This window comes from Prionailurus viverrinus, chromosome B2 (assembly GCF_022837055.1).
Source record: "Prionailurus viverrinus isolate Anna chromosome B2, UM_Priviv_1.0, whole genome shotgun sequence".
NCBI classification, from domain to species: domain Eukaryota; kingdom Metazoa; phylum Chordata; class Mammalia; order Carnivora; family Felidae; genus Prionailurus; species Prionailurus viverrinus.
Window position 1 is genome coordinate 130,776 of NC_062565.1, and position 27,549 is coordinate 158,324.

Sequence of the window (27,549 nt, forward strand, 5' to 3'; positions counted from 1 at the left end):
GAGAGAGAAAGACAAGGTGTGAGCAAGGGAGTGGAAGAAAGACACACACACACACACACACACACACACACACACACACACACAGAATCTGCAGCAGGCTCCAGGCTCTGAGCTGTTAGCACAGAGCCCGATGCAGGGCTTGAACTCACAAACTGTGAGATCATGACCAGATCCGAAGTCGGAGGCTTAACCGACTGAGCCACCCAGGTGCCCCTGAGAATTGCCATTTCTTATCCTATTCAGTAAATGTGGCTCAAAATTCATCCTCAAAATGTAACAATATAAGAATTTTTTTTTACTCACATAAAATATGTTAAGTAGATGGGCCACACAAAGAGCCATAAGTAGTATTCATGTACCTAATATATGAGTATATAGGCATATTTCTATCCCTGATGTCATTAGAGAATCCATAAAAATACATTAAAAATCATTTTTATGAACTCATATCCTGAACACAAATTGAACATTAGGATTCTATGGCTGGTGTCCCATGGGTTCATGTTTCCATTATGTTACCTAGGAATGCTTTGGTTAACACAATCAGGCTGGACTTTCTCATTTATCTTTGGACAGCTCCACCTATTACACATATTGTACATGATCTGAGAAGCAGTCTAACCTCACACACCAACTTTATCATCTCCTGTTGATTCCTTTCTTAGAAGTGTGCTCTGAATTTGCTCAGGTCGTCCCTCCTTCTGAAGACCCTACTCAAGGCAGCCTTCACATCCTTGTTCCTCAGTGTATAGATCAGTGGGTTCAGCATAGGAGTGACCACAGTGTACATGATGGCGGCGACCTGGTCCTGCATGGAGCTGCCTGAGGTAGGAGATATGTAAATGAAGATAACAGGAGCATAGAAAACAATGACGACCATGAAGTGAGAGGCACACGTGGACAGTGCTTTGCGGAGCGCACTACAGGAGTGGGTCTTGGAGAAAAGAGAGATGATTATGGAGAAGTAGGAGAGAAGTGTTAGGAAGAAGGGGCCCATGGCAATGGTCCCGGTAACCGTGTTGAGAAGCCACTGGTTGAGCTCCGTGTTCCCGCAGGCCAACTCCAGCAAAGGCTTGACATCACAGAAGAAGTGATGGATCTGATGAGAACCACAGAAGTTCAAGCGAGAGGTCATCATGGAGTGCAACAGGGCATGGAAAAAACCAATGGTCCAGACTGTGACAGCCATCCGGGTACAGAGCTGGTAATTCATGATGACAGAGTAATGCAGTGGCCTGCAGATGGCCACAAAGCGGTCAAAGGCCATCACGGCCAAGAGCATGGCCTCCGTGCTGCCCAGGAAGTGGAAGAAGTGAAGCTGGCTTATGCATCCCAAGAAGGAAATTGCCTTGTGTGTAGAGAAGAAGTTCTCCAGCATCTTTGGCAGTGTCACCGTGGAGTAGCAGATATCTAGACACGACAGATTTCCCAGGAAGAAATACATGGGTAAATGGAGTCTTGGATCAGAGACGACAACCAGGAGGACTGCTCCATTGCCAACCACACTGACCACGTAAATTGCAAGGAAAACCACGAAGAGATAAGGCTGCAGTGCTTGGATGTCTGTGACTCCCAGGAGGAGAAATGCAGTGACTGAGGTTTGATTCAGCATCGCTTAAGAGAAAGGATGAATTACTCTATGGAGCGTACCTCTGTTGAGAATCAGAGACTTCGCAGCTGAGGATTTTCCCGTCTACACAGTTTTCCCTCTTTGAGGATTTTCCCTCTTTGAGGGAGAGCTTGTTGTTTACACAGTTCCCACATCAGACCTTTTATAGGATTTGCCTCATTAGACTATTAGATATTATGGTGAACTGTTGGTTTTTGGCCATTGGTCCACCATTTTTTCCCCTTATTTGATTGTCATTAATATGTTTCTTTCTCCCAGAGACTCAGAGCACGTAGCCAACCTACCATCTTCTCTGGCTGTGCACATCTACCTTCTGATAAAACTTTAATGGGCATCCAGACTGCTACCTCCAGACTGTGTAAAAAAGCCCCTGAAGGGTTTTAACTAAGGAATATAGACAAGGAGGGGGGTGCCTCCTACAAAAAGGGGATTTTTTTTTCTAAGCTTGGGAAATCCCTGAGAGGAGAATAGAAAGATTTGATGAGAGAGGAATAAATGAGTGGGTTGATCAGGCAGTACTTTTCCATAGCCTGGGGGATTCTACGCTGTAGAGTTGAAGGAATTTAGAGAACATACCTGATCTGTGCTGTACCTCTGTAAAAGGCTGGCTTCATGCAGGTCAGACTAGCTTTCTTTGACAGTATGTTTTCACATTGTTAATCCTACCTCTCCTGTGTAAGATACAAATGTTATGGCAAATATCATTTTGGGTTCTCTGACTCACCAAACAAAATTGGATCAAAAATTCATTTGGGGAAGAAATCTTTTTCTAACATTAAAGACAATTTCTAATCAGACTTGTCCTTACTCAGTCATTTATTTCACTGCAATTTTAATGCTGAGAGATTACATATTTACTCTGGAGAATATTTAGAGAACCTCCTGAGGTGCGAATGAGATATGGCAATAAAAGTGTATAAAGAGCCTTCACAATCCACAAATGTAATCAGGAATCCATCATAAAATAGGAAACCAGCTCTAGATCTGGGCGCTTAGTTGCATATAAACAAGCATACAGAAAATATGGGGTCCTCTCAGCCCGAGTCCTAAGGCATTCTCTTACCTGAGTGTTTGATTCACAGCCTGCCCAGCTTTTCAGGTTTACACTCCCAACAGCTATAAAGGGCAGGAAGATATTTGAAGTGACTGTTCATATTGGGATTGCAGCATGAGCTCTTCATGTTCAGAAACGTCTTTGTCTCCTTCTGACAGTCTTCCTGCCTCTCAGGAGCCACAGACCTTAGACATATAAACACGGAGAGAGCGTCCCCTGGGTGTGAGCATGATCGCTGTGAGAATAAACAGGATATTTTCCCATACATGCAATTCAAGACAATTCCTCTTGGGTGTTACTATCTTGAGTTCCATTGTTCCCCCTCCCCCTCCCCCTCCCCAGCCTAAAATTTTCTTTTCTATGTTTCTTCCTTATTTGCACAGTCATGGACAGTACAATTGTCAGGGGCATCCTCTGTGTTCTTAGTTCAATTACCTTTTCTTCCTTTGTCATCAGGGGCACTTCCCTGGAAAAACTTTGTATAAAATGAAAGAAATCTGGCAAATTATATTAAGGAATGGGGGCCGGTTATGTTCCATTGATCCATATAGAATGATGATAACCTTTGAAATTCTATGTATTCATTACTCTGATTCTATGGAAAACAAAGAGAGGAATGAGGAAAAATGTGATTGCTTCTGTTTATTCTGAACCCAATTCTTCACTGTTGGTATTAGCACTAAATTAGTTTCTTTAAAATCGGGATACCAAAAGTCACATATCTCTCTAAGGAATGAGGCTGGTTTCTCCCATGTGTATCCCTACTTCTTTCTGAATCCTTTAGGTGAAAATATTCTGTGGGCCTCATCCAAAGAATATATGCAATGCCATCTATGCAAATTTTCTTATAACAATTATAAACACCACGTACCCTGTCCATCTTTGTGTTGAGATCCATTATTGTTGCTTTGCAGGAATTCATTGTAGATTTATCACATTTAAATTCTTTGTTCACATATATGCTATAAATAGAAGGGAAATAACTTTTATTGTGCGCTTATTGTATTAGTTCTTATTCTGAGTTCCTTACAGGTGTTAACTCATTTTTTTTTCTTCCAAACACCCAGCAAGAGAAGTAGTAAAATCATCTCTCGTTATAAGAAAATGGGGGCTCAAATGATTTAAGTAATTTTGCTGTTTCCCCATGTTGTTGAGGAATCATCGACAAGTATATCTGTATATGTGTCAAGTGTGCATGTGATGATTTGGCTTCCCTGTATTGTCGTATGACCACCACCATGAAGGTAATGAACCCATCCATTGTTTCACATGTTGATGCTTGTGTGTGGAGAGAATGCTCAGGGTCTACTGTCAGCAAATTTCACTGCCGTTAAATGTGCCTGTGTTACAATCAATTGTGAAGCTGGGATTTAAACCAAGACTCCAGTTCTTCAGCTAACTGCAGTGTGGTCTAATTTCTTTCAAAATACCACCCACATCAACTTTATCTGAAGTTCCTACAGATGTCAAGAAATCCAGCATTTTGATGAAGTAACGAGGAACGATTTTCCTCTTTATGTGTTGTCTCTCTGAGGTCTTGTTTATAAATTATTTTCAAGTCAAAATGAAATAGTCTTGAACATTCTTTGATTGTATGGAAGCTTCATAGACATGCTGCAGCCACCATGGGCTCTGTGCCTGATTTGATGCTCTGTTTCACCATCTTGAAAGTCTCAGTAACTTTGAACAAGGAGCTCTGAATTTTTTTAATTTTCATCTATTTTTGAGAGAGAGAGAGAGAGAGAGAGAGAGAGCGAGTGAGCGAGTGTGGGCAGAGAGAGAGGGAGACACAGAATCTGAAGCAGGCTCCAGGCTCTGAGCTGTCAGCACAGAGCTTGACGTGGGGCTTGAACTCACAAGCCATGAGATCATGACCTGAGCCAAAGTCGGACACTCAACTAACTGAGCCACCCAGGTGCCCCGGAATTCTGTATTTTTATTTTGCTGTGAGCCCCACACATCATGTAACTCATTTGTTTATTAGAGTTTTACATTTGCTGTTTAGAACTATAGTCTTTTATTTTTTTCTTCCAAGACTTTATTTAAATTCAAGGTAGTTTACATATAGTGTACTAGAATTTAGTGATTCATCACTTGTATACAACCTCAATTTCTCATCCCAACAAATGCCCTCCTAGTACCCATCCCCCACCCAGCCTATCCCCCACCTCCCCTCCATCAACCCTCAGTTTGTTCTCTGTATTTAAGAGTCTTTTAAGATTTAATCAAACAAATGCCTTCCTAGTACCCATCCCCCACCCAGCCTATCCCCCACCTCCCCTTCTTCAACCCTCACTTTGTCCTCTGTATTTAAGAGTCTTTTAAGATTTTATTTACTGTTATTAGCTTATTTTGCCTTCCTTTTCCCTATGCTCATCTGTTTGTTTCTTAAAATCCACATATGAGTGAAATCATATGGTATTTTTCTTTCTCTGACTGACTTATTTTGCTTAGCGTTATACACTCTAGTCCTATCTATGTCTTTATAAATGGCAAAGTTTCATTAATTTTTATTGCTGAGTAATATTCCATTGTATATACACCACATCTTCTTTATCCATTCATCAGTCAGTGGACATTTTTGCTCTTTCCATAATTTGATTATTGTTGATAGTGCTGCTATAAACATTGGGGTGCATGTGCCCCTTCAAATCAGCATCTTTGTATCCTTTGTATAAACACCTAATAGTGCAATTGTTGAGTCGTAGGCTAGTTCTATTTTTAACTTTTTCAGGAACATCCATACTGTTTCCCAGAATGGCTGCACCAGTTTACATTTCTACCAACAGTGCAAAATTGTTCCCCTTTCTCAATATTCTCACCAACACCTGTTGTTTCCTGTATTGTTAATGTTAGCCATTCTGACTGGCATAAAATGATACCTCATTGTAGTTTTGATTTGTGTTTCCCTGATGATGAATGATGTTGAACATATTTTCTTTCATGTGTTAGCCATATGGATGTCTTCTTTGGAGAAGTGTGTGTTTATGGCTTCTGCACAGTTTAACTGGATTATGTGTTCTTTGGGTGTTGAGTTTGATAAGATCTTTATAGATTTTGGATACCAGCCCTTTATCTGATATGTCATTTGCAAATATCTTCTCCCATTCCATCAGCTGCCTTTTAGTTTTGTTGTTTTCTTTGCTTTTTATCTTGATGAGACCCAGTAGTTCATTTTTGCTTTTGTTTTCCTTAACTCCGTGGACGTATCTAGTAAGAAGTTGCTACAACTGAGGTCAGAGAGGTTTCTGCCTGTTTCCTCCTCTATGATTTTGATGCTTTCTGTCTCACATTTAGGTATTTCACCCATTTTGAGTTAACAAAATGTAAGAAAGTGGTCCAGGGTTATTCTGTATGTCACTGTCCAGTTTTCCTAGCACCATTTGCTGAGGAGATGGTCTTTATTCAATTGGATATTCTTTCCTTCTTTGTCAAAGATTGATTTGCCATACATTTGTAGGTCCATTTCTGGGTTTTCTATTCTGTTCCATCTATCTGAGTGTCCGTTTTTGTGCCAGTAACATACTGTTTTGATGATTACAGCTTTGTAATACATCTTGAAGTCTGGGATAGTGATGTTTCCAGCTTTGGTTTTCTTTTTCAAGATTTCTTTGGCTCTTCAGGGTCTTTTGTGGTTCCATACAAATTTTAGGATTGTTTGTTCTAGCTCTGTCAAGAATTCTGGTGTTACTTTGATAGGGATTGGATTTCATGTGTAGATTGCTTTGGGTAGTATCAACATTTTAACAACACTTGTTCTTCAAATCTATGAGCATGGAATGTTTTTCTTTTTTTAAAAAATTTTTGAATATTTATTTTTGAAAGAGAGAGAGAGACAGAACATGAGCAGGGGAGGATCAGAGAGAAAGGGAGACACAGAATCCATGGTGGGCTCCAGGCTCTGAGTTGTCAGCACAGAGCCCAACGCAGGGTTTGAACTCGAAAACCATGAGATCATGACCTGAGCCGAAGTTGGATGCTTTACCAACTGAGCCACCCAGGCACCCCACATAGAATGTTTTTCCATTTCATTGTGTCTTCTTCAATTTCTTTCAGATGTATTCTGTAGTTTTCAGAGTACAGCTCTTTTACCTTTTTAGTTAGGTTTATTCCTAGGTATCTCATAGTTTTTGGTGTAATTGTGAATGGAATTGATTCCTTGATTTCTCTTTCTGCTGGTTCATTATTGGTGTATAGAAATGCAACAGTTTGTGTATGTTGATTTTATATCCTGCAACTTTGCTGAATTCATGTATCAGTTCTAGGAATTTTTTGGTGAAATCTTTTGAGTTTTCCACATAGAGATCATGTCTGCAAAGAGCAAAAGCTTGACTTCTTCCTTGCCAATTTGGATGCCTTTTATTTATTTATTTATTTTGTTTCTGATTGCTGAGGCTAGGACTATCCAACAAGAAGATCTAACAATGGTAAATATTTATGTCCCCAACTTGAAGGAATCTAATTACATAAATCAGTTAAGACCAAATTTACAGAAACTCATTGATGATAATACAATAATAGTAAGGAATTTTAACACCCTACTTGTAGCAATGGACAGATCATCTAAGCATAAAATCAACAAAGAAGCAATGACTTTGAATGACACATTGGACCAGATGGACTTAACAGATATATCAGAACATTTCATCCTAAAGCAGTAAGGTACACATTCTTTTGAAGTGCCCATGGAACTTTCTATAGAACAGATCACATACTGGGTCACAAATCAGGCCTCAATGAGTGCAAAAGGATTGAGATCATCCCATGCATATTTAGACCTTATGAAACTCAAAGTCAACCACATGAAAAAAAAAAAACTTGGAAATATAACCAATACATTGAGGTTAAAGAACATCCTATTAAATGATGTATGGGTTAACCAGGAAATTGAAGAAGAAATAAAAAAAAATACATGGAAGCCAATGAAAATGAAAATGCCATAATCCTCAACCTCTGGGCTGCAGCAAAAGCAGTTATAAGAAGGAAGTATATAGCAATTCAGATCTTCCTCAAGAAGGAACAAAAGTCTGAAATGTACAACCTAACCTTACATCTAAAGAAGCTGGAAAAAGAACAACAAATAAAGGGCAAAAACCAGCAGAAGGAGGGAAATAATAAACATTAAAGCTGAAATAAATGACATGGAAATCAAAATAATAGTAGAAGAGATAAACAAAACTAGGAATTTTTTGAAAGAATTAACAAAACTGATAACCCCCTAGCCAGTCTTCTCAAAAGAAAATAGAACCCAAATAGATGGAATCACGAATGAAAGAGGATAGATCACACTCAACACCACAGAAATACAAAAAAATTGTAAGAGAATATTATGAGCAATTAATGTCAACAACTTGGGAAATCTGGAAGAGATGGATAAATTCATAGAAACATATAAACTACTGATACTTAAACAGGAAAAAATAGAAAATTTGAACAGATTCATAGTTGGTAAAGAAATTGAATTAGTAATCAAAAATCTCCAAACAAACAAGAGTCCAGGGCCAAATGGCCTCCCAGCGGAATTCTACCAGACATTTAAAGAAGAATTAATACCTATAGTTTTGAAACTGTTCCAAAAAATAGAAATGGAAGGAAAACTTCCAAACTAATTCTATGAGGCCAGAAATACCTTGATTCCAAAAGCAGACAAAGACCCCACTAAAAAGGAGAACCACAGAGCAATATCCCTTTTGAACATCGACACAAAAGTTCTGAACTCTATACAGCTAATTGAATTCAAGAGTACATTAAAAGAATTATTCACCACAATCAAGTGGGATTTATTCCTGGGATGCAGGGCTTGTTTAATATTAGCAAATCAATCACTGTGGTGCACCACAATGAGAAAAGAGAGAATAAGAACCATATGGTTCTCTCAATAGATGCAAGAAAAACATTTGAGAAAATACAGCATTCTTTCTTGATAAAAACCTCCAGTAAGTAGGGATAGAAGAACATAACTCAAGATCATAAAGGCCATATACAAAAGACCCACAGCTAATATCATCCTCAATGTGGAAAAACTGTGAGCTGTACCCCTAAGGTTGGGTACACAGCAGGGATGTCCACACTCACCACTGTTATTCAACATGGAACTATAGACTGTTTACATGCTGTGAGAGTATCAGCCAGACCTGGCTCTACTTTGTGTCTCTGCAGACACACTAGTGATCCTTTCTTCACAAATGTGATACCAGCTCCAAAAATTCCAAGTTCCCTCCTATACATGACCTATTCTTCCACTTTCCTCCCATTGAACAAACTATATATTAATTAATATTGTTTTATTTTAGGTCTTCTTATCTTATAGAATGTTCTTTTAAAAAATGTCTTGAGGCTGGAAAACAGTGTGGAGATTCCTCAACAAATTAAAAATAGAACTACCCTATGACCCAGCAATAGCAATGCTAGGAATTTACCCAAGTGATACAGGAGTGCTGATTCATAGGAACACATGTACCCCAATGTTTATAGCAGTGCTTTCAACAATAGCCAAATTATGGAAAGAGTCTAAATGTCCATCAATTGATGAATGGATAAAGAAGATGTGGTTTATCCACACTCAGATATCACCTCACACCACTCAGAGTGGCCAAAATGAACAAATCAGGAGACTATAGATGCTGGCGAGGATGTGGAGAAATGGGAACCCTCTTGCACTCTTGGTGGGAATGCAAATTGGTGAAGCCACTCTGGAAAGCAGTGTGGAGGTTCCTTAGAAAATTAAAAATAGACCTACCCTATGACCCAGCAATAGCACTGCTAGGAATTTACCCAAGGGATACAGGAGTACTGATGCATAGGGCCACTTGTACCCCAATGTTTATAGCAGCACTCTCAACAATAGCCAAATTATGGAAAGAGCCTAAATGTCCATCAACTGATGAATGGATAAAGAAATTGTGGTTTATATACACAATGGAGTACTACATGGCAATGAGAAAGAATGAAATATGGCCCTTTGTAGCAACGTGGATGGAACTGGAGAGTGTTATGCTAAGTGAAATAAGCCATACAGAGAAAGACAGATACCATATGTTTTCACTCTTATGTGGATCCTGAGAAACTTAACAGAAACCCATGGAGGAGGGGAAGGAAAAAAAAAAGAGGTTAGAGTGGGAGAGAGCCAAAACATAAGAGACTCTTAAAAACTGAGAACAAACTGAGGGTTGATGGGGGGTGGGAGGGAGGGGAGGGTGGGTGATGGGTATTGAGGAGGGCACCTTTTGGGATGAGCACTGGGTGTTGTATGGAAACCAATTTGACAATAAATTTCATATATTGAAAAAAAAAAGATGTGGTTTATATATACAATGGAATACTACTTGGCAATGAGAAAGAATAAAATCATGCCATTTGCAGCAATGTAGATGGAACTGGAGGGTATTATGCTAAGTGAAATAAATCAGTCAGAGAAAGACAGATATCATATGTTTTCACTCATATGTGGATCTTAAGAAAGTTAACAGAAGACTATGGGGGATGGGAAGGGGGAAAATAGTTACATACAGAAAAGGAGGGAGGCAAACCATAAGAGATTCTTAAATACAGAGAACAAACTGAGGGTTGATGGGATGTGGGGGAGAGGGAAAAGTAGGTGATGGGCATTGAGGAGGGCACTTGTTGGGATGAGAACTGGGTGTAGTATGTAAGCCAATTTTACAATAAATTATATTTAAAAAATAAAATATAAAAATGAGGACCTTTGATCACTTCCCAAGTGATTTCAGTGTTCTAGGCAACTTTGTTTATAGAAGACAAAGCTAAGGTCATCACATGTAATGAGTTAAAACGGAGATACTCGGGTAAAGCCAGGAATCTTGAAAGGTGAAATTGTAGTGAAAGGGTGTGTAATAGACAAAAGCCTACCCACTACAGAAAGACGCTGTTTCCATAATTTGGCTATTGTAAATAATGTTGGCTGTAAGTATAGGTGTGCATGTATTTCTTTGAATTAGTGCTTTTAAAAACTTCTGGATAAAAATAGTGTGATTACTGGATAATAGGGTAGTTGTATTTTTAAGTATTTGAGGAACCTTCATACTGTTTCCCAGAGTGGCTGCACCAGTTTGCATCCCCACCAACAGTGCAAAAGGGTTCTCTTTGTCTGCAACCTGGACAACATCTGTTGTTTCCTGTGTCATTAATTTTAGCCATTCTGACAGGTGTGAAGTCATATCTCATCGTAGTTTTGATTTGTATTCCTTGATTTTGAGTAGTGTTGACCATCTTTTCATGTGTTTATTGGCCATCTGGATGTCTTCTTTGGAGAAATGTATGTTCATATTTGCTGCCCATTTTTAGGTTGTTTTATATGTGTTTTGGGTGTTGAGTTTTATAAATTTTTTAATGTTTGCTTTTATTTTTGAGAGAGAGAGACAGAGCAAGAGCAGGGGAGGGGAAGGGAGAGGAGACACAGGATCCGAGCAGGCTCCAGGCTCTGAACTGTCAACACAAAGCCTGACATGGGGCTTGAACTTATGAACCGCGAGATCATGACCTGAGTCGAAGTTGGCACTTAACTAACTGAGCTATACAGGCACCCCTAGGTGTTGAGTTTTATAAGTTCTTTATATATTTTGGACACAATTCCTTTATCAGATATGTCATTTTCAAATATCTTCTTCCATTCCATAGGTTGCCTTTTAGTTTTGTTGATTTTTTTCTTTACTGTGCAGAAGCTTTTTATTTTGATGATGTCCCAATAGTTTATATTTTCTCTTATTTCCCTTGCCTCAGAAGACATATCGAGTAAGAAACTGCTACAGCTGATGTCAGAATAATTACTGCCTGTCCTCTGTTCTAGGACCTTTATGGTTTCAGGCCTCATATTTAGGTCTTTAGTGCCTTTTGAATTTATTTTTGTGTATGGTGTAAGAATGTGGCCTACTTTCCTTCTCTTGTGTATAGCCGTCCAATTTTCTAAAAAGCATTTTTTGAAATTACTGTGTTTTCCCCATTGGATGTTCTTTCCTGCTTTTCAAAGATTAATTAATTTTTTAATTTTTATTTTTTGCAAAGCCATTCCAGAATTCATTTATGTATTTTATTCCAGAATTTACTTGTGTATGTTTCTTTCTGTATTTCACATATACTACCCATATACATTAGAGAAATCAAGGAAAAAAATGTCTTTCATTTTCCTTTCTGCCTCCTCCCTTCTCCTGACATGAAATAGAATTAAATTAATTCTTTTTTTTCCTTTTATGTTATTATTATTATTTTTTAAAATTACATCCAAATTAATTACCGTATAGTACAACAATGATTTCAGGAGTAGATTCCTTAATGCCCCTTACCCATTTAGCCAACCCCCCTCCCATAACCCGTCCATTAACCCTCAGTTTGTACTCCATATGTATGAGTCTCTTATGTTTTGTCCCCCTCCCTGTTTTTATATTATTTTCATTTCCCTTCCCTTATGTTCATATGTTTTGTCTCTTAAAGTCCTCATATGAGCGAAGTCATATGATATCTGTCTTTCTCTGACTGACTAATTTCACTTAGCATAATACCCTCCAGTTCTATACACACAGTTGCAAATGGTAGGATTTCATTCTTTTTTTTTTTTTTAATTTTTTTTTCAACGTTTTTATTTATTTTTGGGACAGAGAGAGACAGAGCATGAACGGGGGAGGGGCAGAGAGAGAGGGAGACACAGAATCGGAAACAGGCTCCAGGCTCCGAGCCATCAGCCCAGAGCCTGACGCGGGGCTCGAACTCACGGACCGAGAGATCGTGACCTGGCTGAAGTCGGACACTTAACCGACTGCGCCACCCAGGCGCCCCTGGATTTCATTCTTTTTGACTGCTAATACTTCATTGTGTATATATGTATACCACATCTTCTTTATTCATTCATCCATCTATGGACATTTGGGCTCTTTCCATACTTTGGCTATTGTTGATAGTGCTGCTATGAACATGGGGGTGCATGTGTCCCTTTGAAACAGCACACCTGTTTCCCGTGGATAAATGCCTAGTAGTGCAATTGCTGGGTCGTAGGGTAGTTCTATTTTTAGTTTTTTGAGGAACCTCCATACTGTTTTCCAGAGTGGCCACACCAGCTTTCATTGCCACCAACAATGCAAAAGAGATCCTCTTTCTCCACATCCTCACCAACATCTGTTGTTGCCTGAGTTGTTAATGTTAGCCATTCTGACAGGTGTGCGGTGGTATCTCATTGTGGTTTTGATTTGTATTTCCCTGATGATGAGTGACGTAGAGCATTTTTTCCTGTGTCGGTTGGCCATCTGGATGTCTTCCCTGGAGAAGTGTCTATTCGTGTCTTTTGCCCATTTCTTCACTGGATTATTTGTTTTTTCAGTGTTGAGTTTGGTAAGTTCTTTATAGATTTTGGATACTAACCCTTTATCTGATATGTCATTTGCAAATATCTTCTCCCATTCTGTCGGTTGCCTTTTAGTTTTGCTGATTGTTTCCTTCACTGTGCAGAAGCTTTTTATTTTGATGAGGTCCCAGTAGTTCATTTTTGCTTTTGTTTCCCTTGCCTCTGGAGATGTGTTGAGTAAGAAATTGCTGCGGGCAGGATCAAAGAGGTTTTTGCCTGCTTTTTCCTTGAGGATTTTGATGGCTTCCTGTCTTACGTTTAGGTATTTCATCCATTTTGAGTTTATTTTTGTGTATGGTGTAAGAAAGTGGTCCAGGTTCATTCTTCTGCATGTTGCTGTACAGTTTTCCCAGCACCACTTGCTGAAGAGATTGTCTTTATTCCACTGGATATTCTTTCCTGCTTTGTCAAAGATTAGTTGGCCATACGTTTGTGAGTCCATTTCTGGGTTCTCTATTCTATCTCATTGATCTGAGTGTCTGTTCTTGTGCCAGTACCATACTGTCTTGATAGCTACTATGAAAATTTGACCTCCTCCTGGCTAGTTTGGATGCCTTTCATTTCTTTGTGTTGTCTGATTGCAGAGGCTAAGACTTCTAATACTATGTTGAGTAACAGTGGCGAGAGTGGACATCCCTGTCTTGTCCCTGACCTTAGGGGGAAAGCTCTCAGTTTTTCCCCATTGAGGATGATATTAGTGTCGGGTCGTTCATATATGGCTTTTACGATCTTGAGGTATGATCCTTCTATCCCTACTTTCTTGAGGGTTTTTATCAAGCAAGGGTGCTGTATTTTGTCAAATTCTTCCTCTGCATCTATTGAGAGGATCATAGGGTTCTTGTCCTTTCTTTTATTGATGTAATGAATCCTGTTAATCGTTTTGCGGATATTGAACCAGCCCTGCATCCCAGGTATAAATCCCACTTGGTCATAGTGAATAATTTTTTTTAATGTATTGTTGGGTCCAGTTGGCTAATATCTTGTTGAGGATTTTTACATCCATGTTCATCAGGGAAATTGGTCTATAGTTCTCCTTTTTAGTGGGGTCTCTGGTTTTGGAATCAAGGTAATGCTGGCTTCATAGAAAGAGTTTGGATGTTTTTCCTCCATTTCTATTTTTTGGAACACCTTCAAGAGAATAGGTGTTAACTCTTCCTTAAATGTTTGGTAGAATTCCCCTGGAAAGCTGTCTGGCCCTGGACTCTTGTTTTTTGAGAGATTTTTGATCACTAATTTGATTTCCTTCCTGGTTATGGGTCTGTTCAACTATTCTATTTCTTTCTGTTTCAGGTTTGGTAGCGTGTATGTTTCTAGGAATTTGTCCATTTCTTCCAGATTGCCATGTTATTGGCATATAATTGCTCATAATATTCTCTTATTATTGTTTTTTTTATATGAAATTTATTGACAAATTGGTTTCCATACAACACCCAGTGCTCATCCCAAAAGGTGCCCTCCTCAATACCCATCATCCACCCTCTCCTCCCTCCCACCCCCAACAACCCTCAGTTTGTTCTCAGTTTTTAACAGTCTCTTATGCTTTGGCTCTCTCCCACTCTAACCTCTTTTTTTTTTTTCCTTCCCCTCCCCCATGGGTTCCTGTTAAGTTTCTCAGGATCCACATAAGAGTGAAACCATATGGTATCTGTCTTTCTCTGTATGGCTTATTTCACTTAGCATCACACTCTCCAGTTCCATCCACGTTGCTACAAAAGGCCATATTTCATTTTTTTTCATTGCCACGTAGAATTCCATTGTGTATATAAACCACAATTTCTTTATCCATTCATCAGTTGATGGACATTTAGGCTCTTTCCATAATTTGGCTATTGTTGAGAGTGCTGCTATGAACATTGGGGTACAAGTGGCCCTATGCATCAGTACTCCTGTATCCCTTGGATAAATTCCTAGCAGTGCTATTGCTGGGTCATAGGGTAGGTCTATTTTTAATTTTCTGAGGAACCTCCACACTGCTTTCCAGAGCGGCTGCACCAATTTGCATTCCCACCAACAGTGCAAGAGGGTTCCCGTTTCTCCACATCCTCTCCAGCATCTATAGTCTCCTGATTTGTTCATTTTGGCCACTCTGACTGGCGTGAGGTGATACCTGAGTGTGGTTTTGATTTGTATTTCCCTGATAAGGAGCGACGCTGAACATCTTTTCATGTGCCTGTTGGCCATCCGGATGTCTTCTTTAGAGAAGGGTCTATTCATGTTTTCTGCCCATTTCTTCACTGGGTTATTTGTTTTTCGCGTGTGGAGTTTGGTGAGCTCTTTATAGATTTTGGATACTAGCCCTTTGTCCAGTAAGTCATTTGCAAAGATCTTTTCCCATTCCGTTGGTTGCCTTTTAGTTTTGTTGGTTGTTTCCTTTGCTGTGCAGAAGCTTTTTATCTTCATAAGGTCCCAGTAATTCACTTTTGCTTTTAATTCCCTTGCCTTTGGGGATGTGTCGAGTAAGAGATTGCTACGGCTGAGGTCAGAGAGGTCTTTTCCTGCTTTCTCCTCTAAGGTTTTGATGGTTTCCTGTCTCACATTTAGGTCCTTTAGCCATTTTGAGTTTATTTTTGTGAATGGTGTGAGAAAGTGGTCTAGTTTCAACCTTCTGCATGTTGCTGTCCAGTTCTCCCAGCACCATTTGTTAAAGAGGCTGTCTTTTTTCCATTGGATGTTCTTTCCTGCTTTGTCAAAGATGAGTTGGCCATACGTTTGTGGGTCTAGTTCTGGAGTTTCTATTCTATTCCATTGGTCTATGTGTCTGTTTTTGTGCCCAAACCTTGCTGTCTTGATGATTACAGCTTTGTAGTAGAGGCTAAAGTCTGGGATTGTGATGCCTCCTGCTTTGGTCTTCTTCTTCAAAATTCCTTTGGCTATTCGGGGCCTTTTGTGGTTCCATATGAATTTTAGGATTGCTTGTTCTAGTTTCGAGAAGAATGCTGGTGCAATTTTGATTGGGATTGCATTGAATGTGTAGATAGCTTTGGGTAGTATTGACATTTTGACAATATTTATTTTTCCAATCCATGAGCAAGGAATGTCTTTCCATTTCTTTAAATCTTCTTCAATTACCTTCATAAGCTTTCTATAGTTTTCAGCATACAGATCCTTTACATCTTTGGTTAGATTTATTCCTAGGTATTTTATGCTTCTTGGTGCAATTGTGAATGGGATCAATTTCTTTATTTGTCTTTCTGTTGCTTCATTGTTAGTGTATAAGAATGCAACTGATTTCTGTACATTGATTTTGTATCCTGCAACTTTGCTGAATTCCTGTATCAGTTCTAGCAGACTTTTGGTGGAGTCTATCGGATTTTCCATGTATAATATCATGTCATCTGCAAAAAGCAAAAGCTTGACTTCATCTTTGCCAATTTTGATGCCTTTGATTTCCTTTTGTTGTCTGATTGATGATGCTAGAACTTCCAGCACTATGTTAAACAACAGCGGTGAGAGTGGGCATCCCTGTCGTGTTCCTGATCTCAGGGAAAAAGCTCTCAGTTTTTCCCCGTTGAGGATGATGTTAGCTGTGGGCTTTTCATAAATGGCTTTTATGATGTGTAAGTATGTTCCTTCTATCCTGACTTTCTCAAGGGTTCTTATTAAGAAAGGGTGCTGGATTTTGTCAAAGGCCTTTTCTGCATCGATTGACAGGATCATATGGTTCTTATCTTTTTTTTTGTTAATGTCATGTATCACGTTGATTGATTTGCGAATGTTGAACCAGCCCTGCATCCCAGGAATGAATCCCACTTGATCATGGTGAATAATTCTTTTTATATGTCGTTGAATTCGATTTGCTAGTATCTTATTGAGAATTTTTGCATCCATATTCATCAGGGATATTGGCCTGTAGTTCTTTTTTTACTGGGTCTCTGTCTGGTTTAGGAATCAAAGTAATACTGGCTTCATAGAATGAGTCTGGAAGTTTTCCTTCCCTTTCTATTTCTTGGAATAGCTTGAGAAGGATAGGTATTATCTCTGCTTTAAATGTCTGGTAGAACTCCCCTGGGAAGCCATCTGGTCCTGGACTCTTATTTGTTGGGAGATTTTTGATAACCGATTCAATTTCTTCGCTGGTTATGGGTCTGTTCAAGCTTTCTATTTCCTCCTGATTGAGTTTTGGAAGTGTGTGGGTGTTCAGGAATTTGTTCATTTCTTCCAGGTTGTCCAATTTGTTGGCATATAATTTTTCATAGTATTCCCTGATAATTGTTTGTATCTCTGAGGGATTGGTTGTAATAATTCCATTTTCATTAATGATTTTATCTATTTGGGTCATCTCCCTTTTCTTTTTGAGAAGCATGGCTAGAGGTTTGTCAATTTTATTTTTTCAAAAAACCAACTCTTGGTTTCGTTGATCTGCTCTACAGTTTTTTTAGATTCTATATTGTTTATTTCTTCTCTGATCTTTATTATTTCTCTTCTTCTGCTGGGTTTAGGCTGCCTTTGCTGTTCTGCTTCTATTTCCTTTAGGTGTGCTGTTAGATTTTGTATTTGGGATTTTTCTTGTTTCTTGAGATAGGCCTGGATTGCAATGTATTTTCCTCTCAGGACTGCCTTCGCTATGTCCCAAAGCGTTTGGATTGTTGTATTTTCATTTTCGTTTGTTTCCATATATTTTTTAATTTCTTCTCTAATTGCCTGGTTGACACACTCATTCGTTAGTAGGGTGTTCTTTAACCTCCATGCTTTTGGAGGTTTTCCAGACTTTTTTCTGTGGTTGATTTCAAGCTTCATAGCATTGTGGTCTGAAAGTATGCATGGTATAATTTCAATTCTTGTAAACTTATGAAGGGCTGTTTTGTGGCCCAGTATATGATCTATCTTGGAGAATGTTCCATGTGGACTCGAGAAGAAAGTATATTCTGTTGCTTTGGGATGCAGAGTTCTAAATATATCTGTCAAGTCCATCTGATCCAATGTCTCATTCAGGGCCCTTGTGTCTTTATTGACCGTGTGTCTAGATGATCTATCCATTTCTGTAAGTGGGGTGTTAAAGTCCCCTGTAATTACCACATTCTTATCAATAAGGTTGCTTATGTTTATGAGTAATTGTTTTATATATTTGGGGGCTCCAGTATTCGGCACATAGACATTTATAATTGTTAGGTCTTCCTGATGGATAGACCCTGTAACTATTATATAATGTCCTTCTTCATCTCTTGTTACAGCCTTTAATTTAAAGTCTAGTTTGTCTGATATAAGTATGGCTACTCCAGCTTTCTTTTGGCTTCCAGTAGCATGATAAATAGTTCTCCATCCCCTCACTCTCAATCTAAAGGTGTCCCCAGGTCTAAAATGAGTCTCTTGTAGACAGCAAATAGATGGGTCTTGTTTTTTTATCCATTCTGATACCCTATGTCTTTTGGTTGGCGCATTTAATCCATTTACATTCAGTGTTATTATAGAAAGATACGGGTTTAGAGTCATTGTGATGTCTGTATGTTTTATGCTTGTAGTGATGCCTCTGGTACTTTGTCACACAGGATCCCCCTTAGGATCTCTGGTAGGGCTGGTTTAGTGGTGACAAATTCCTTCAGTTTTTGTTTGTTTGGTAAGATCTTTATCTCTCCTTCTATTCTAAATGACAGACTTGCTGGATAAAGGATTCTCGGCTGCATATTTTTTCTGTCTAGCACCCTGAAAATCTCGTGCCAATCCTTTCTGGCCTGCCAAGTTTCAAAAGAGAGATCAGTCACGAGTCTTATAGGTCTCCCTTTATATGTGAGGGCACGTTTACCCCTTGCTGCTTTCAGAATTTTCTCTTTATCCTTGTATTTTGCCAGTTTCACTATGATATGTCGTGCAGAAGATCGATTCAAGTTACGTCTGAAGGGAGTTCTCTGTGCCTCTTGGATTTCAGTGCCTTTTTCCTTCCCCAGTTCAGGGAAGTTCTCAGCTATTATTTCTTCAAGTACCCCTTCAGCACCTTTCCCTCTCTCTTCCTCCTCTGGGATACCAATTATGCGTATATTATTTCTTTTTAGTGTATCACTTAGTTCTCTAATTTTCCCCTCATACTCCTGGATTTTTTTATCTCTCTTTTTCTCAGCTTCCTCTTTTTCCATAACTTTATCTTCTAGCTCACCTATTCTCTCCTCTGCCTCTTCAATCCGAGCCGTGGTGGTTTCCATTTTGTTTTGCATTTCATTTAAAGCGTTTTTCAGCTCCTCGTGACTGTTCCTTAGTCCCTTGATCTCTGTAGCAAGAGATTCTCTGCTGTCCTGTATACTGTTTTCAAGCCCAGCGATTAATTTTATGACTATTATTCTAAATTCACTTTCTGTTATATTATTTAAATCCTTTTTGATCAGCTCATTAGCTGTTGTTATTTCCTGGAGATTCTTCTGAGGGGAATTCTTCCGCTTGGTCATTTTGGATAGTCCCTGGCGTGGTGAGAACCTGCAGGGCGCTTCCCCTGTGCTTTGGTGTATAACTGGAGTTGGTGGGCGGGGCCGCAGTCAGACCTGATGTCTGCCCCCAGCCCACCGCTGGGGCCACAGTCAGACTGGTGTGTGCCTTCTCTTCCCCTCTCCTAGGGGCGGGATTCACTGTGGGGTGGCATGGCCCGTCTGGGCTACTTGCACACTGCCAGGCTTGTGGTGCTGGGGATCTGGCATATTAGCTGGGGTGGGTAGGCAAGGTGCACGGGGGCAGTAGGGGCAGGCTTAGCTCGCTTCTCCTTAGGTGATCCACTTCAGGAGGGGCCCTGTGGCAGTGGGAGGGAGTCAGATCCGCTGCCGGAGGTTTGGCTCCGCCGAAGCGCAGCGTTGGGTGTTTGCGCGGAGCGAGCAAGTTCCCTGGCAGGAACCGGTTCCCTTTGGGATTTTGGCTGGGGGATGGGCGGGGGAGATGGCGCTGGCGAGCGCCTTTGTTCCCCACCAAACTGAGCTCTGTTGTCAGGGGGCTCAGCAGCTCTCCCTCCCTTTGTCCTCCAGCCTTCCCGCTTTCCGAGCAGAGCTGTTAACTTATGACCTCCCAGACGCTAAGTCGCACTTGCTGTCGGAACACACTCCGTCCGGCCCCTCCGCTTTTGCCAGCCAGACTCGGGGGCTCTGCTTGGCCGGCGAGCCGCCCCTCCGCCCCGGTTCCCTCCCGCCAGTCCGTGGAGCGCGCACCGCCTCGCCGCCCTTCCTACCCCCTTCCGTGGGCCTCTCGTCTGTGCTTGGCTCTGGCGACTCCGTTCTGCTAATCCTCTGGCGGTTTTCTCGGTTATTCAGGCAGGTGTAGGTGGAATCTAAGTGATCAGCAGGACGCGCGGTGAGCCCAGCGTCGTCCTACGCCGCCATCTTGACTAGAATCCCCTCTTATTATTGTTTTTATTTCTGTTGTGTTGTTTGTGATTTCTCCTCTTTCATTCTTGATTACTTATTTGGGTCCTTTCCTTTTCCTTCTTGATCAAACTGGCTAGTCGTTTATCAATTTTGTCAATTCTTTCAAAGAACCTGCTTCTGGTTTCTTTGATCTGTTCTACTGTTTTTTGTTTGTTTGTTTGTTTGTTTTTTGGTTTCAATAGCATTAATTTTTGCTCTAATCTTTATTATTTCCTGTCTTCTGCTGGTTTTGTGTTTTATTTGCTGTTCTTTTTCCAGCTCCTTAAGGCGTAAGGTTAGGTTGTGTATCTGAGATCTTTCTTCCCTCTTTAGGAAGGCCTGGATTGCTATATACGTTCCTCTTATGATGGCCTTTGCTCTGTCCCAGAGGTTTTGGGTTGTGGTGGTGTCAATTTCATTGACTTCCATGTACTTTTTCATTTCCTCCTTAAGTGCTTGGTTAGCCCATTCATTCTTTAGTGGGATAGTCTTCAGTCTCCAAGTATTTCCTACCTTTCCAATTTTTTTTGTGGTTCATTTCGAGTTTCATAGCATTGTGGTCTGAAAATATGCATGGTATGATCTCGATCTTTTTGTACTTACTTAGGGCTGATTTGTGTCCCAGTATATGGTCTATTCTGGAGAACGTTCCATGTGCACTGGAGAAGAATGTATATTCTGCTGCTTTAGGATGAAATGTTCTGAATATATCTGTGAAGTCCATCTGGTCCAGTGTGTCATTCAAAGCCATTGTTTCCTTGTTGATTTTTTGATTAGATGATGTGTCCATTGTTGTGAGTGGGGTGTTGAAGTCTCCTACTATTATGGTATTACTATCGATGAGTTTCTTTATGTGTGTGGTTGATTTATATATTTGTGTGCTCTCACATTTGGCACATAAATGTTTACAATTGTTAGGTCTTCTTGGTGGATAGACCCCTTGATTATGACATAATGCCCTTCTGCATCTCTTGATACAGTCTTTATTTTAATGTCTATATTAAAAAACATTAAAAATGAAAAAAAATTAAAAAAATGAAGTCTAGATTGTCTTATGTAAGTATGGCCACTCCAGGTTTCTTTTGTTGAACATTAGCATGATAGATGGTTCTCTATCCCCTTATTTTCAATCTGTAGGTGTCTTTAGGTCTAAAGTGGTCTCTTGTAGACAGCATATAGATGGATCTTGTTTTCTTATCTATTCTGTTACCTTATGTCTTTTGATTGGAGCATTGAGTCCATTGTTTAGAATGAGTACTGAAGGATATGAGTCTATCGCCATTATGATATTTGTAGAGGTGGAGTTTCTGGTGGTGTTCTCTCATCCTTTCTCATCTTTTGTTGCTTTTGGTGTGTATGTGTATGTGTGTGTGTGTGTGTGTGTGTGTGTGTGTGTGTGTATATATATATGTATATATATATATATATTTTTTTTTTTTCTCCCCTCAGAGATTCCCCCTTAAAATTTCTTGCAGGGCTGGCTTAGTGGTCACAAACTCCTTTAATTTTTGTTTGTCTGGGAAACTTTTTATCACTCTTTATCTTTTGTATGACAGCCTTGCTGGATAAAGAATTCTTGCCTCCTATTTTTCTGATTCAGCACACTGAATATATCCCACCACTCCTTTCTGGCCTGCCAAGTTTCTCTGGATAGGTCTGCTGCAAACCTGATCTGTCTTCCCTTGTAGGTTAGGGACTTTTTTCCCTTGCTGCTTTCATGATTCTCTCCTTGCCTGAGTATTTTGTGAATTTGACTATGATATTCCTTGTAGATGGTCGCTTTTTGTTGAATCTAATGGGAGTCCTCTGTGCTTCCTGGGTTTTGATGTCTGTGTCTTTCCCCTGGTTAGGAAAGTTTTCTGCTATGATTAGCTCACATAACCCTTCTACCCCTATTTCTCTCTCTTCCTCTTCTGGGACCCCTATGATTCTGATGTTGTTCCTTTTTAATGAGTCACCGATTTCTCTAATTCTGAACTCATGCTCTTTTGCCTCAAACTCCCTCTTTTTTTCTGCTTCATTATTCTGTATAAGTTTGTTCTCTATACGGCTGATTCTCTGTTCTGCCTCATCCATCCTTGCTGCTGCTGCATCCATCCATAATTGCAGCTCAGTTATAGCATTTTTAATTTCATTGTGGCTATTTTTGACTTCTTTTATCTCTGTAGAAAGGGATTCTAATCTATTTTTGACTCCAGCTAGTATTCTTATTATCAGGATTCTAAATTCTGGTTCAGACATCTTGCTTGTGTCTGTGTTGGTTAAATCCCTGGCTGTCGTGTCTTCATGCTCTTTCTTTTGGGGTGAATTCCTTCACTTTGTCATTTTGAAGGGAGAAAAGGAGTTAATGAGGTAGAAAAGTTGAGATTACAGAAATTAAAATTTAAAAACATTAAAATTAAAAATTAGAAACACACACACAAGTCGAATAGATGATGCTAGATCCTAGGTGTGTTTTGGTATGGGTGTTGAAAGTAGTTTGACAGATTAGAGAAATGAAAAAAAAGGGGGGGGAGAGAAAAAAAAGGAAATTGTTTGAGAATTTGAAAAAATGGATACACTAAGGTAGACTAAAATGAGATGATGTGGGTAAAATAGAATTTGAAAAAATATACCCAAAATTAGAGAATATAGGAGAAAAAAATGAAAGAAAAATATTTTTAATAAAAATTAAAAGGAAACATGATTTTTTTCATTTTCTATATTTAAGAAAAATGAAAAGAAATGAAAAAGAAAAAAGATAAAAAAGAAAAAAATGAAAAAAGAAATCGTTTGAAAATTTGAAAAAGTGAATACACTGTAGTAGACTGAAATAAAGTGATAGGAGTAAGATAGAATTTGAAAACAAAATTACATAAAAGAAAAAAGTATATGATAATAAAAATTAAATAAAAATATTTTTAAAAGAAATTGAAAGTAAAAATGAAGTTTTTCTCTTTATTCAAGAAAAAGTAAAGAAAGGAAAAAGAAAAAAGAAAAAGAAAGAAAAAAAGAAAAAAAATGTTTGAAAATTTGAAAAAGTGAGTACACTGAAGTAGACTAAAATAAAATGATGGAAGTAAAGTAGAATTTGAAAAAATTTACACGTGATAGTAATAAAAATAGTAATAAAAATTAAAGACAGATATTTTTAATAAAAATTGAAAATAAAAATGAGTTGCTTCTCTTTCTGTATTCAAGAAAAAGAAAAGAAGTGTAAAAGAGAAAAAGGAAAAGAGAAGAAAAAAAAGAAAGAAATTGAATAGATGAACCTGCTAACAGATTGAAGTAGGACTGAAATTGCTTCCTTTTCCCCTAGAAGTCAGTCTATGTAGCTCTTCATAGTCAATAAACTAAGCTGGCGGTGAGACTTGTGTTCTTGAAGAGCAAATTTGGCCCAGTTGGGTAGGGCTCGGTGTAACCTCTCCTCTCTCCCCTAGATGGCGCTGCTAGCCTACGGGGGTGGATTGTTGTGGCGCTTGTAGGTGGGCATGTGCGGGAATGGTGAAAATGGTGCCACCCAGCTACCCAGTCTGTTCTCCCAGAGCAGCAATGATGCATCTGTCCTGTCTTCAGCTCTCGTCCATTCCCTGTGTTTTCACTCTCTGTGACCAGGCCCCAGGCAGCACCTCTCTCCCAAGTTTTGTCTCAGATGTGGCTGTTTTTCCCAGCCCCGTACTTCTGAAGGACTGAGGCTTTGACCCGGTCTGCCCCTCTGTGGGAGGGTCTCACCGAGCAATGGCCGAATGTCGGCTGCACCCAGGAATGCCCACTGGACCCTTTTGTTGCCGGTGCCCGAGACTGCAGCCAGGTGGCAACCCTTCCCAGAAAATGTTCACAAGACAGTGTGGCAGCAGCATTTTAGGGATTATGGAAAATCACAACACACATCAGACACCAGGCTTCACCCTTAATGACCTTGCTCCAGCACCAGCTAATGTGGCCACCTTCTGGGGTCTGCTGGGACCAGGTGGCTTCAACAGTGTCTACCAAACGTCCTTCCAGCAGTGGAACCACTTTTCCCCGTGTGGCCTGAGAACCTCCCAGACCCCACTCTGTTCTTGGGGATTCACCTTTCCCATCAGAGCACCACCAGGTATCGAGCTGCGGAGTTGCAGCCTTTGTGCTCCCCTTGTTTACTGTCTTAATGGAATTTAAACCCTCTCTTTTCTCCTTTCTCCCTTTTTGGTTTAGTTCCTGTGGCTGTTTCCAATTTTCTACTTTCTCTCCAGCTGCTTTGGGGGTGGGTGTTTTTCCCCTATGCTCCCCCCTCCCCAGTCTCTGGCCTCTCACCTCCCACAAAAGGGGTTCCCTACCTTTCATGGCTTCTTGTTCCCCACGTTCAGCTCTTCATGAGACACACAAAAAGCTTCACACAAAAGAGACACACAAAAAGCTTCACACGCGAGACACACAAAAAACTTCCATGCTGTTCTGCCATCTTGGCTCCTCCTCAGCACCTTACTTCTTAAGGACTCTGGCTTGGACCCGTTCAGCCCCTCTGTGGGAGGCTCTCACCAAGCAATGGCTGAATGCTGGCCACACCCAGGAATGTTTGCTGGTCCCTGCTGCTGCCAGTGCCCCGAGACTGCTGTAAGGGTTAAATTGTAGTGTAAGGCTAACACTTAGCTTGAAAAATAACAACTTTGTTTTGACACTGAAGGTCAAAAGATAACAGCCTTGCTTTTACTCTTGTAAATCATACTTCATACTCTTGTGAATCAGGCTTTACCAATGAAGGAAACAAAAGCTCAAAAAAAGAGCATCAAAGACAAGGTCAAGGAGATCCACTGGTTGCAACTTAGCAGCAGAAAGTCTAAAATAATCACCTCATTCAATAACTGTTTCTGACTCATCTGGCAACTGTTTCTAACTAATCTGGGAACTGTTTCTCTGTTCTGTTCCCAGATAATGATAAAACGATGTGATCGGCTTTAAAAACTCTGTACCCCGGCTGTTTGAGGCCACACGCTTATCAAGAGTGTTGGTCCCAATCAGTCGGCCTTGCCTCTCAGTGTAACAAACTTTGTTGTGACTGTCACTGGTGCCTGTAGCATTGTTTCAGGAGTCATGTGGATGCAACACAGAGCCAGGTGCCAGCCCACCCCCCAAAAAGTTTGTGAGATAGTGTAGTAGCAGCATTTCAAGGATTATGGAAAATCACAACACACATCTGGCACCAGACTTCACCCTTAAAGACCTTGTTCCAGTACCAGCAAATGTGGGCATTCTTTGGGGTCTGCTGGGACCAGGTGGCTTCAACAGTCTCTACCAAATGGCCTTCCAGCAGTGGAACTGCTTCTCCCTGTGTGGTCTGAGAACCTCCCGGACCCCACTCTGCTCCTGGGGCTTCACCCTTCCCACCAGAGCACCACCAGGTATTGAGCTGCGATGTTGCAGACTCTGCACTCCCCCTGTTTATGGTCTTAATGGAATTTAAACCGTCTCTTTTCTCCTTTCTCCTTTCTCCCCTTTTAGTTTAGTCCCTGTGGCTGTTTCCAATTTTCCACTTTCTCTCCAGCTGCTTTTGGGGATGCGTGCTTTTCCGTATTCTCCCACCATCTCCGTCCTATCTCTGCACACGAAAGCACCTTCCTGCCTGCCTCAGCTTCTCTCTTCCCCACTTCACCTCTCTTTGCCATGGACCTGCTGAATTCCGTGGTTCAGGTTGTGCAGTTTGTTGTGGTAATCCTCAGATCACTTTTCTAGGTGTGTAGGATGGTTTCGTGTTGGTCTGGCTGCATTTCATGGACGCGAGACACACAAAAAACTTCCATGCTGTTCCACCATCTTGGCTCCCACCCTGTCCAATGAGTATCTTTATGAGCATTACTGTAAATTATCTATCAGGCATATTACTTGTATCTATTTTGCTTAGATATTTTGCTGTGGTTTGGTTCTATTCTTTCATTTGGGATCTTTTTTTCTGTCATCTCTTTTTTTTCTAACTTTCTGTGTCTATTTCTGTGTGTTAGTAAAGTCAAAGCATTTCCTGCTCTTGTAGGACTTACCTTATGAGGAAGTCCTGAAGTGCCCACAGTGCAGTGTTTCCTGTTTCCCAGGAGCTGGCACTTCCATGGAGTGTCTCTGGTGTGAGTTCCATGTGCTCTGTCGCATTATTGCCTCTTTTTCCTTCAATTCAGTTGTCTGCAGTGGCTCTCTTTTCCTGTTTTGGATAGTGTTTGGTCCCTGGCGGATGTGTGGTGTATTTTAAGAAGATATACAGTGTTGTACTTGCTAATTGAGACCTGGAGGACTGCTGCCAGGACAGGCAGCCCAGATGTATCTGCAAAGGCTGTGTGGGTGGGCCCCACACTTTTAACAAGGTGTGCCTCAGGCTTTAGGGTGGAAAATTATTAGGAACAGATATATGACACCCAAACTGAAAGAACACCTCAGGTCTTTTCATTCTGAAAATTCATGAAAGCAAGGCCTGGCCTTTATGTTTTTCATGTAAAGGGAACTCAGCTTGAAGAAGTTGGGAGACTCAGAGATTAGGATTTGCTGCTTCACAGAAACCTTTTCTTTGAGGATGCTACAAAGTCGCTTTCAGATTGCCAAAGAAGAGAAGCCTGATGGAAACTTTAGTGAATGCTGATGCCCTGGAAATGGGGCGGGTGGTTTATGGAAGAGCACTCACTGAAATAATTCCTAAAAGATCACATTTTCTAAGAATTCTTTTCAAAACAGTTAGGGACTCAGCATATGGCTGTAGTTAGAATGAAACATTTAGCATAATCTGTGCCCATGTATAGGTTGAACCATATGTAATGTTAATATTTAACTGTCTTTTGTCCTCAAATCCAATAATTTCTTATTATTCAACATAAAACCTTTAAAGATAATTTAGTGTGTATCCTTGAGCTGTCTCTGATCGCAAGATTCTTAACCTTCCAGCCTGCAGATGTGGAGTTTCACTGTTCTATTTGCCTGTTCTGGACAAGTGATTCTGGATTAGTACTCTATTATGCCGTCAGATCACAGAAAGTGAGGATTGAATGTGTTTCCCTTTGCACAGGTTCGAACACAGCATGGGAGAGGCATTGCAAGGAGACTTCTGTGTTCTCATTATCTGAGGCAGAGTAGATGAGATCTTGCCCAATGAAGGAATAAGGAGGGAACATATTTTGTAGTGAAGTAGTGAATTTTATCTGGGATTCCTAGTTGGGAATTTGGGAATGCATTAAGTTCTTTTAAGGGAGAACAATCCTTATTGATATAT

General features: G+C 40.1%; 2 protein-coding genes across 10 annotated transcripts in view; one reads left to right on the forward strand and one right to left on the reverse strand.

Annotated features, from left to right (window-relative positions):
* Positions 1 to 27,549, forward strand: part of LOC125165718 (olfactory receptor 2G3-like) — a 278,541-nt gene that overhangs the window by 101,139 nt on the left and 149,853 nt on the right. The gene's annotated exons all lie outside the window — the stretch shown is intronic.
* On the reverse strand, positions 659 to 26,416 carry LOC125165716 (olfactory receptor 12D2-like). 2 transcript variants are annotated; one of them, XM_047858918.1, is made up of 5 exons: positions 26,339 to 26,416; positions 3,556 to 3,646; positions 2,694 to 2,869; positions 2,207 to 2,301; positions 659 to 1,614 (listed from the first exon to the last, which is right to left on the reverse strand). In XM_047858918.1, the coding sequence occupies exon 5, from the start codon at positions 1,610 to 1,612 to the stop codon at positions 662 to 664; it is 951 nt and encodes a 316-aa protein (XP_047714874.1). In that variant the 5' UTR covers positions 1,613 to 1,614; positions 2,207 to 2,301; positions 2,694 to 2,869; positions 3,556 to 3,646; positions 26,339 to 26,416; the 3' UTR covers positions 659 to 661. The 2 variants fall into 2 exon arrangements, with proteins under 2 accessions (XP_047714874.1, XP_047714873.1); XM_047858917.1 differs by lacking the exon at positions 26,339 to 26,416 and adding an exon at positions 24,644 to 24,743.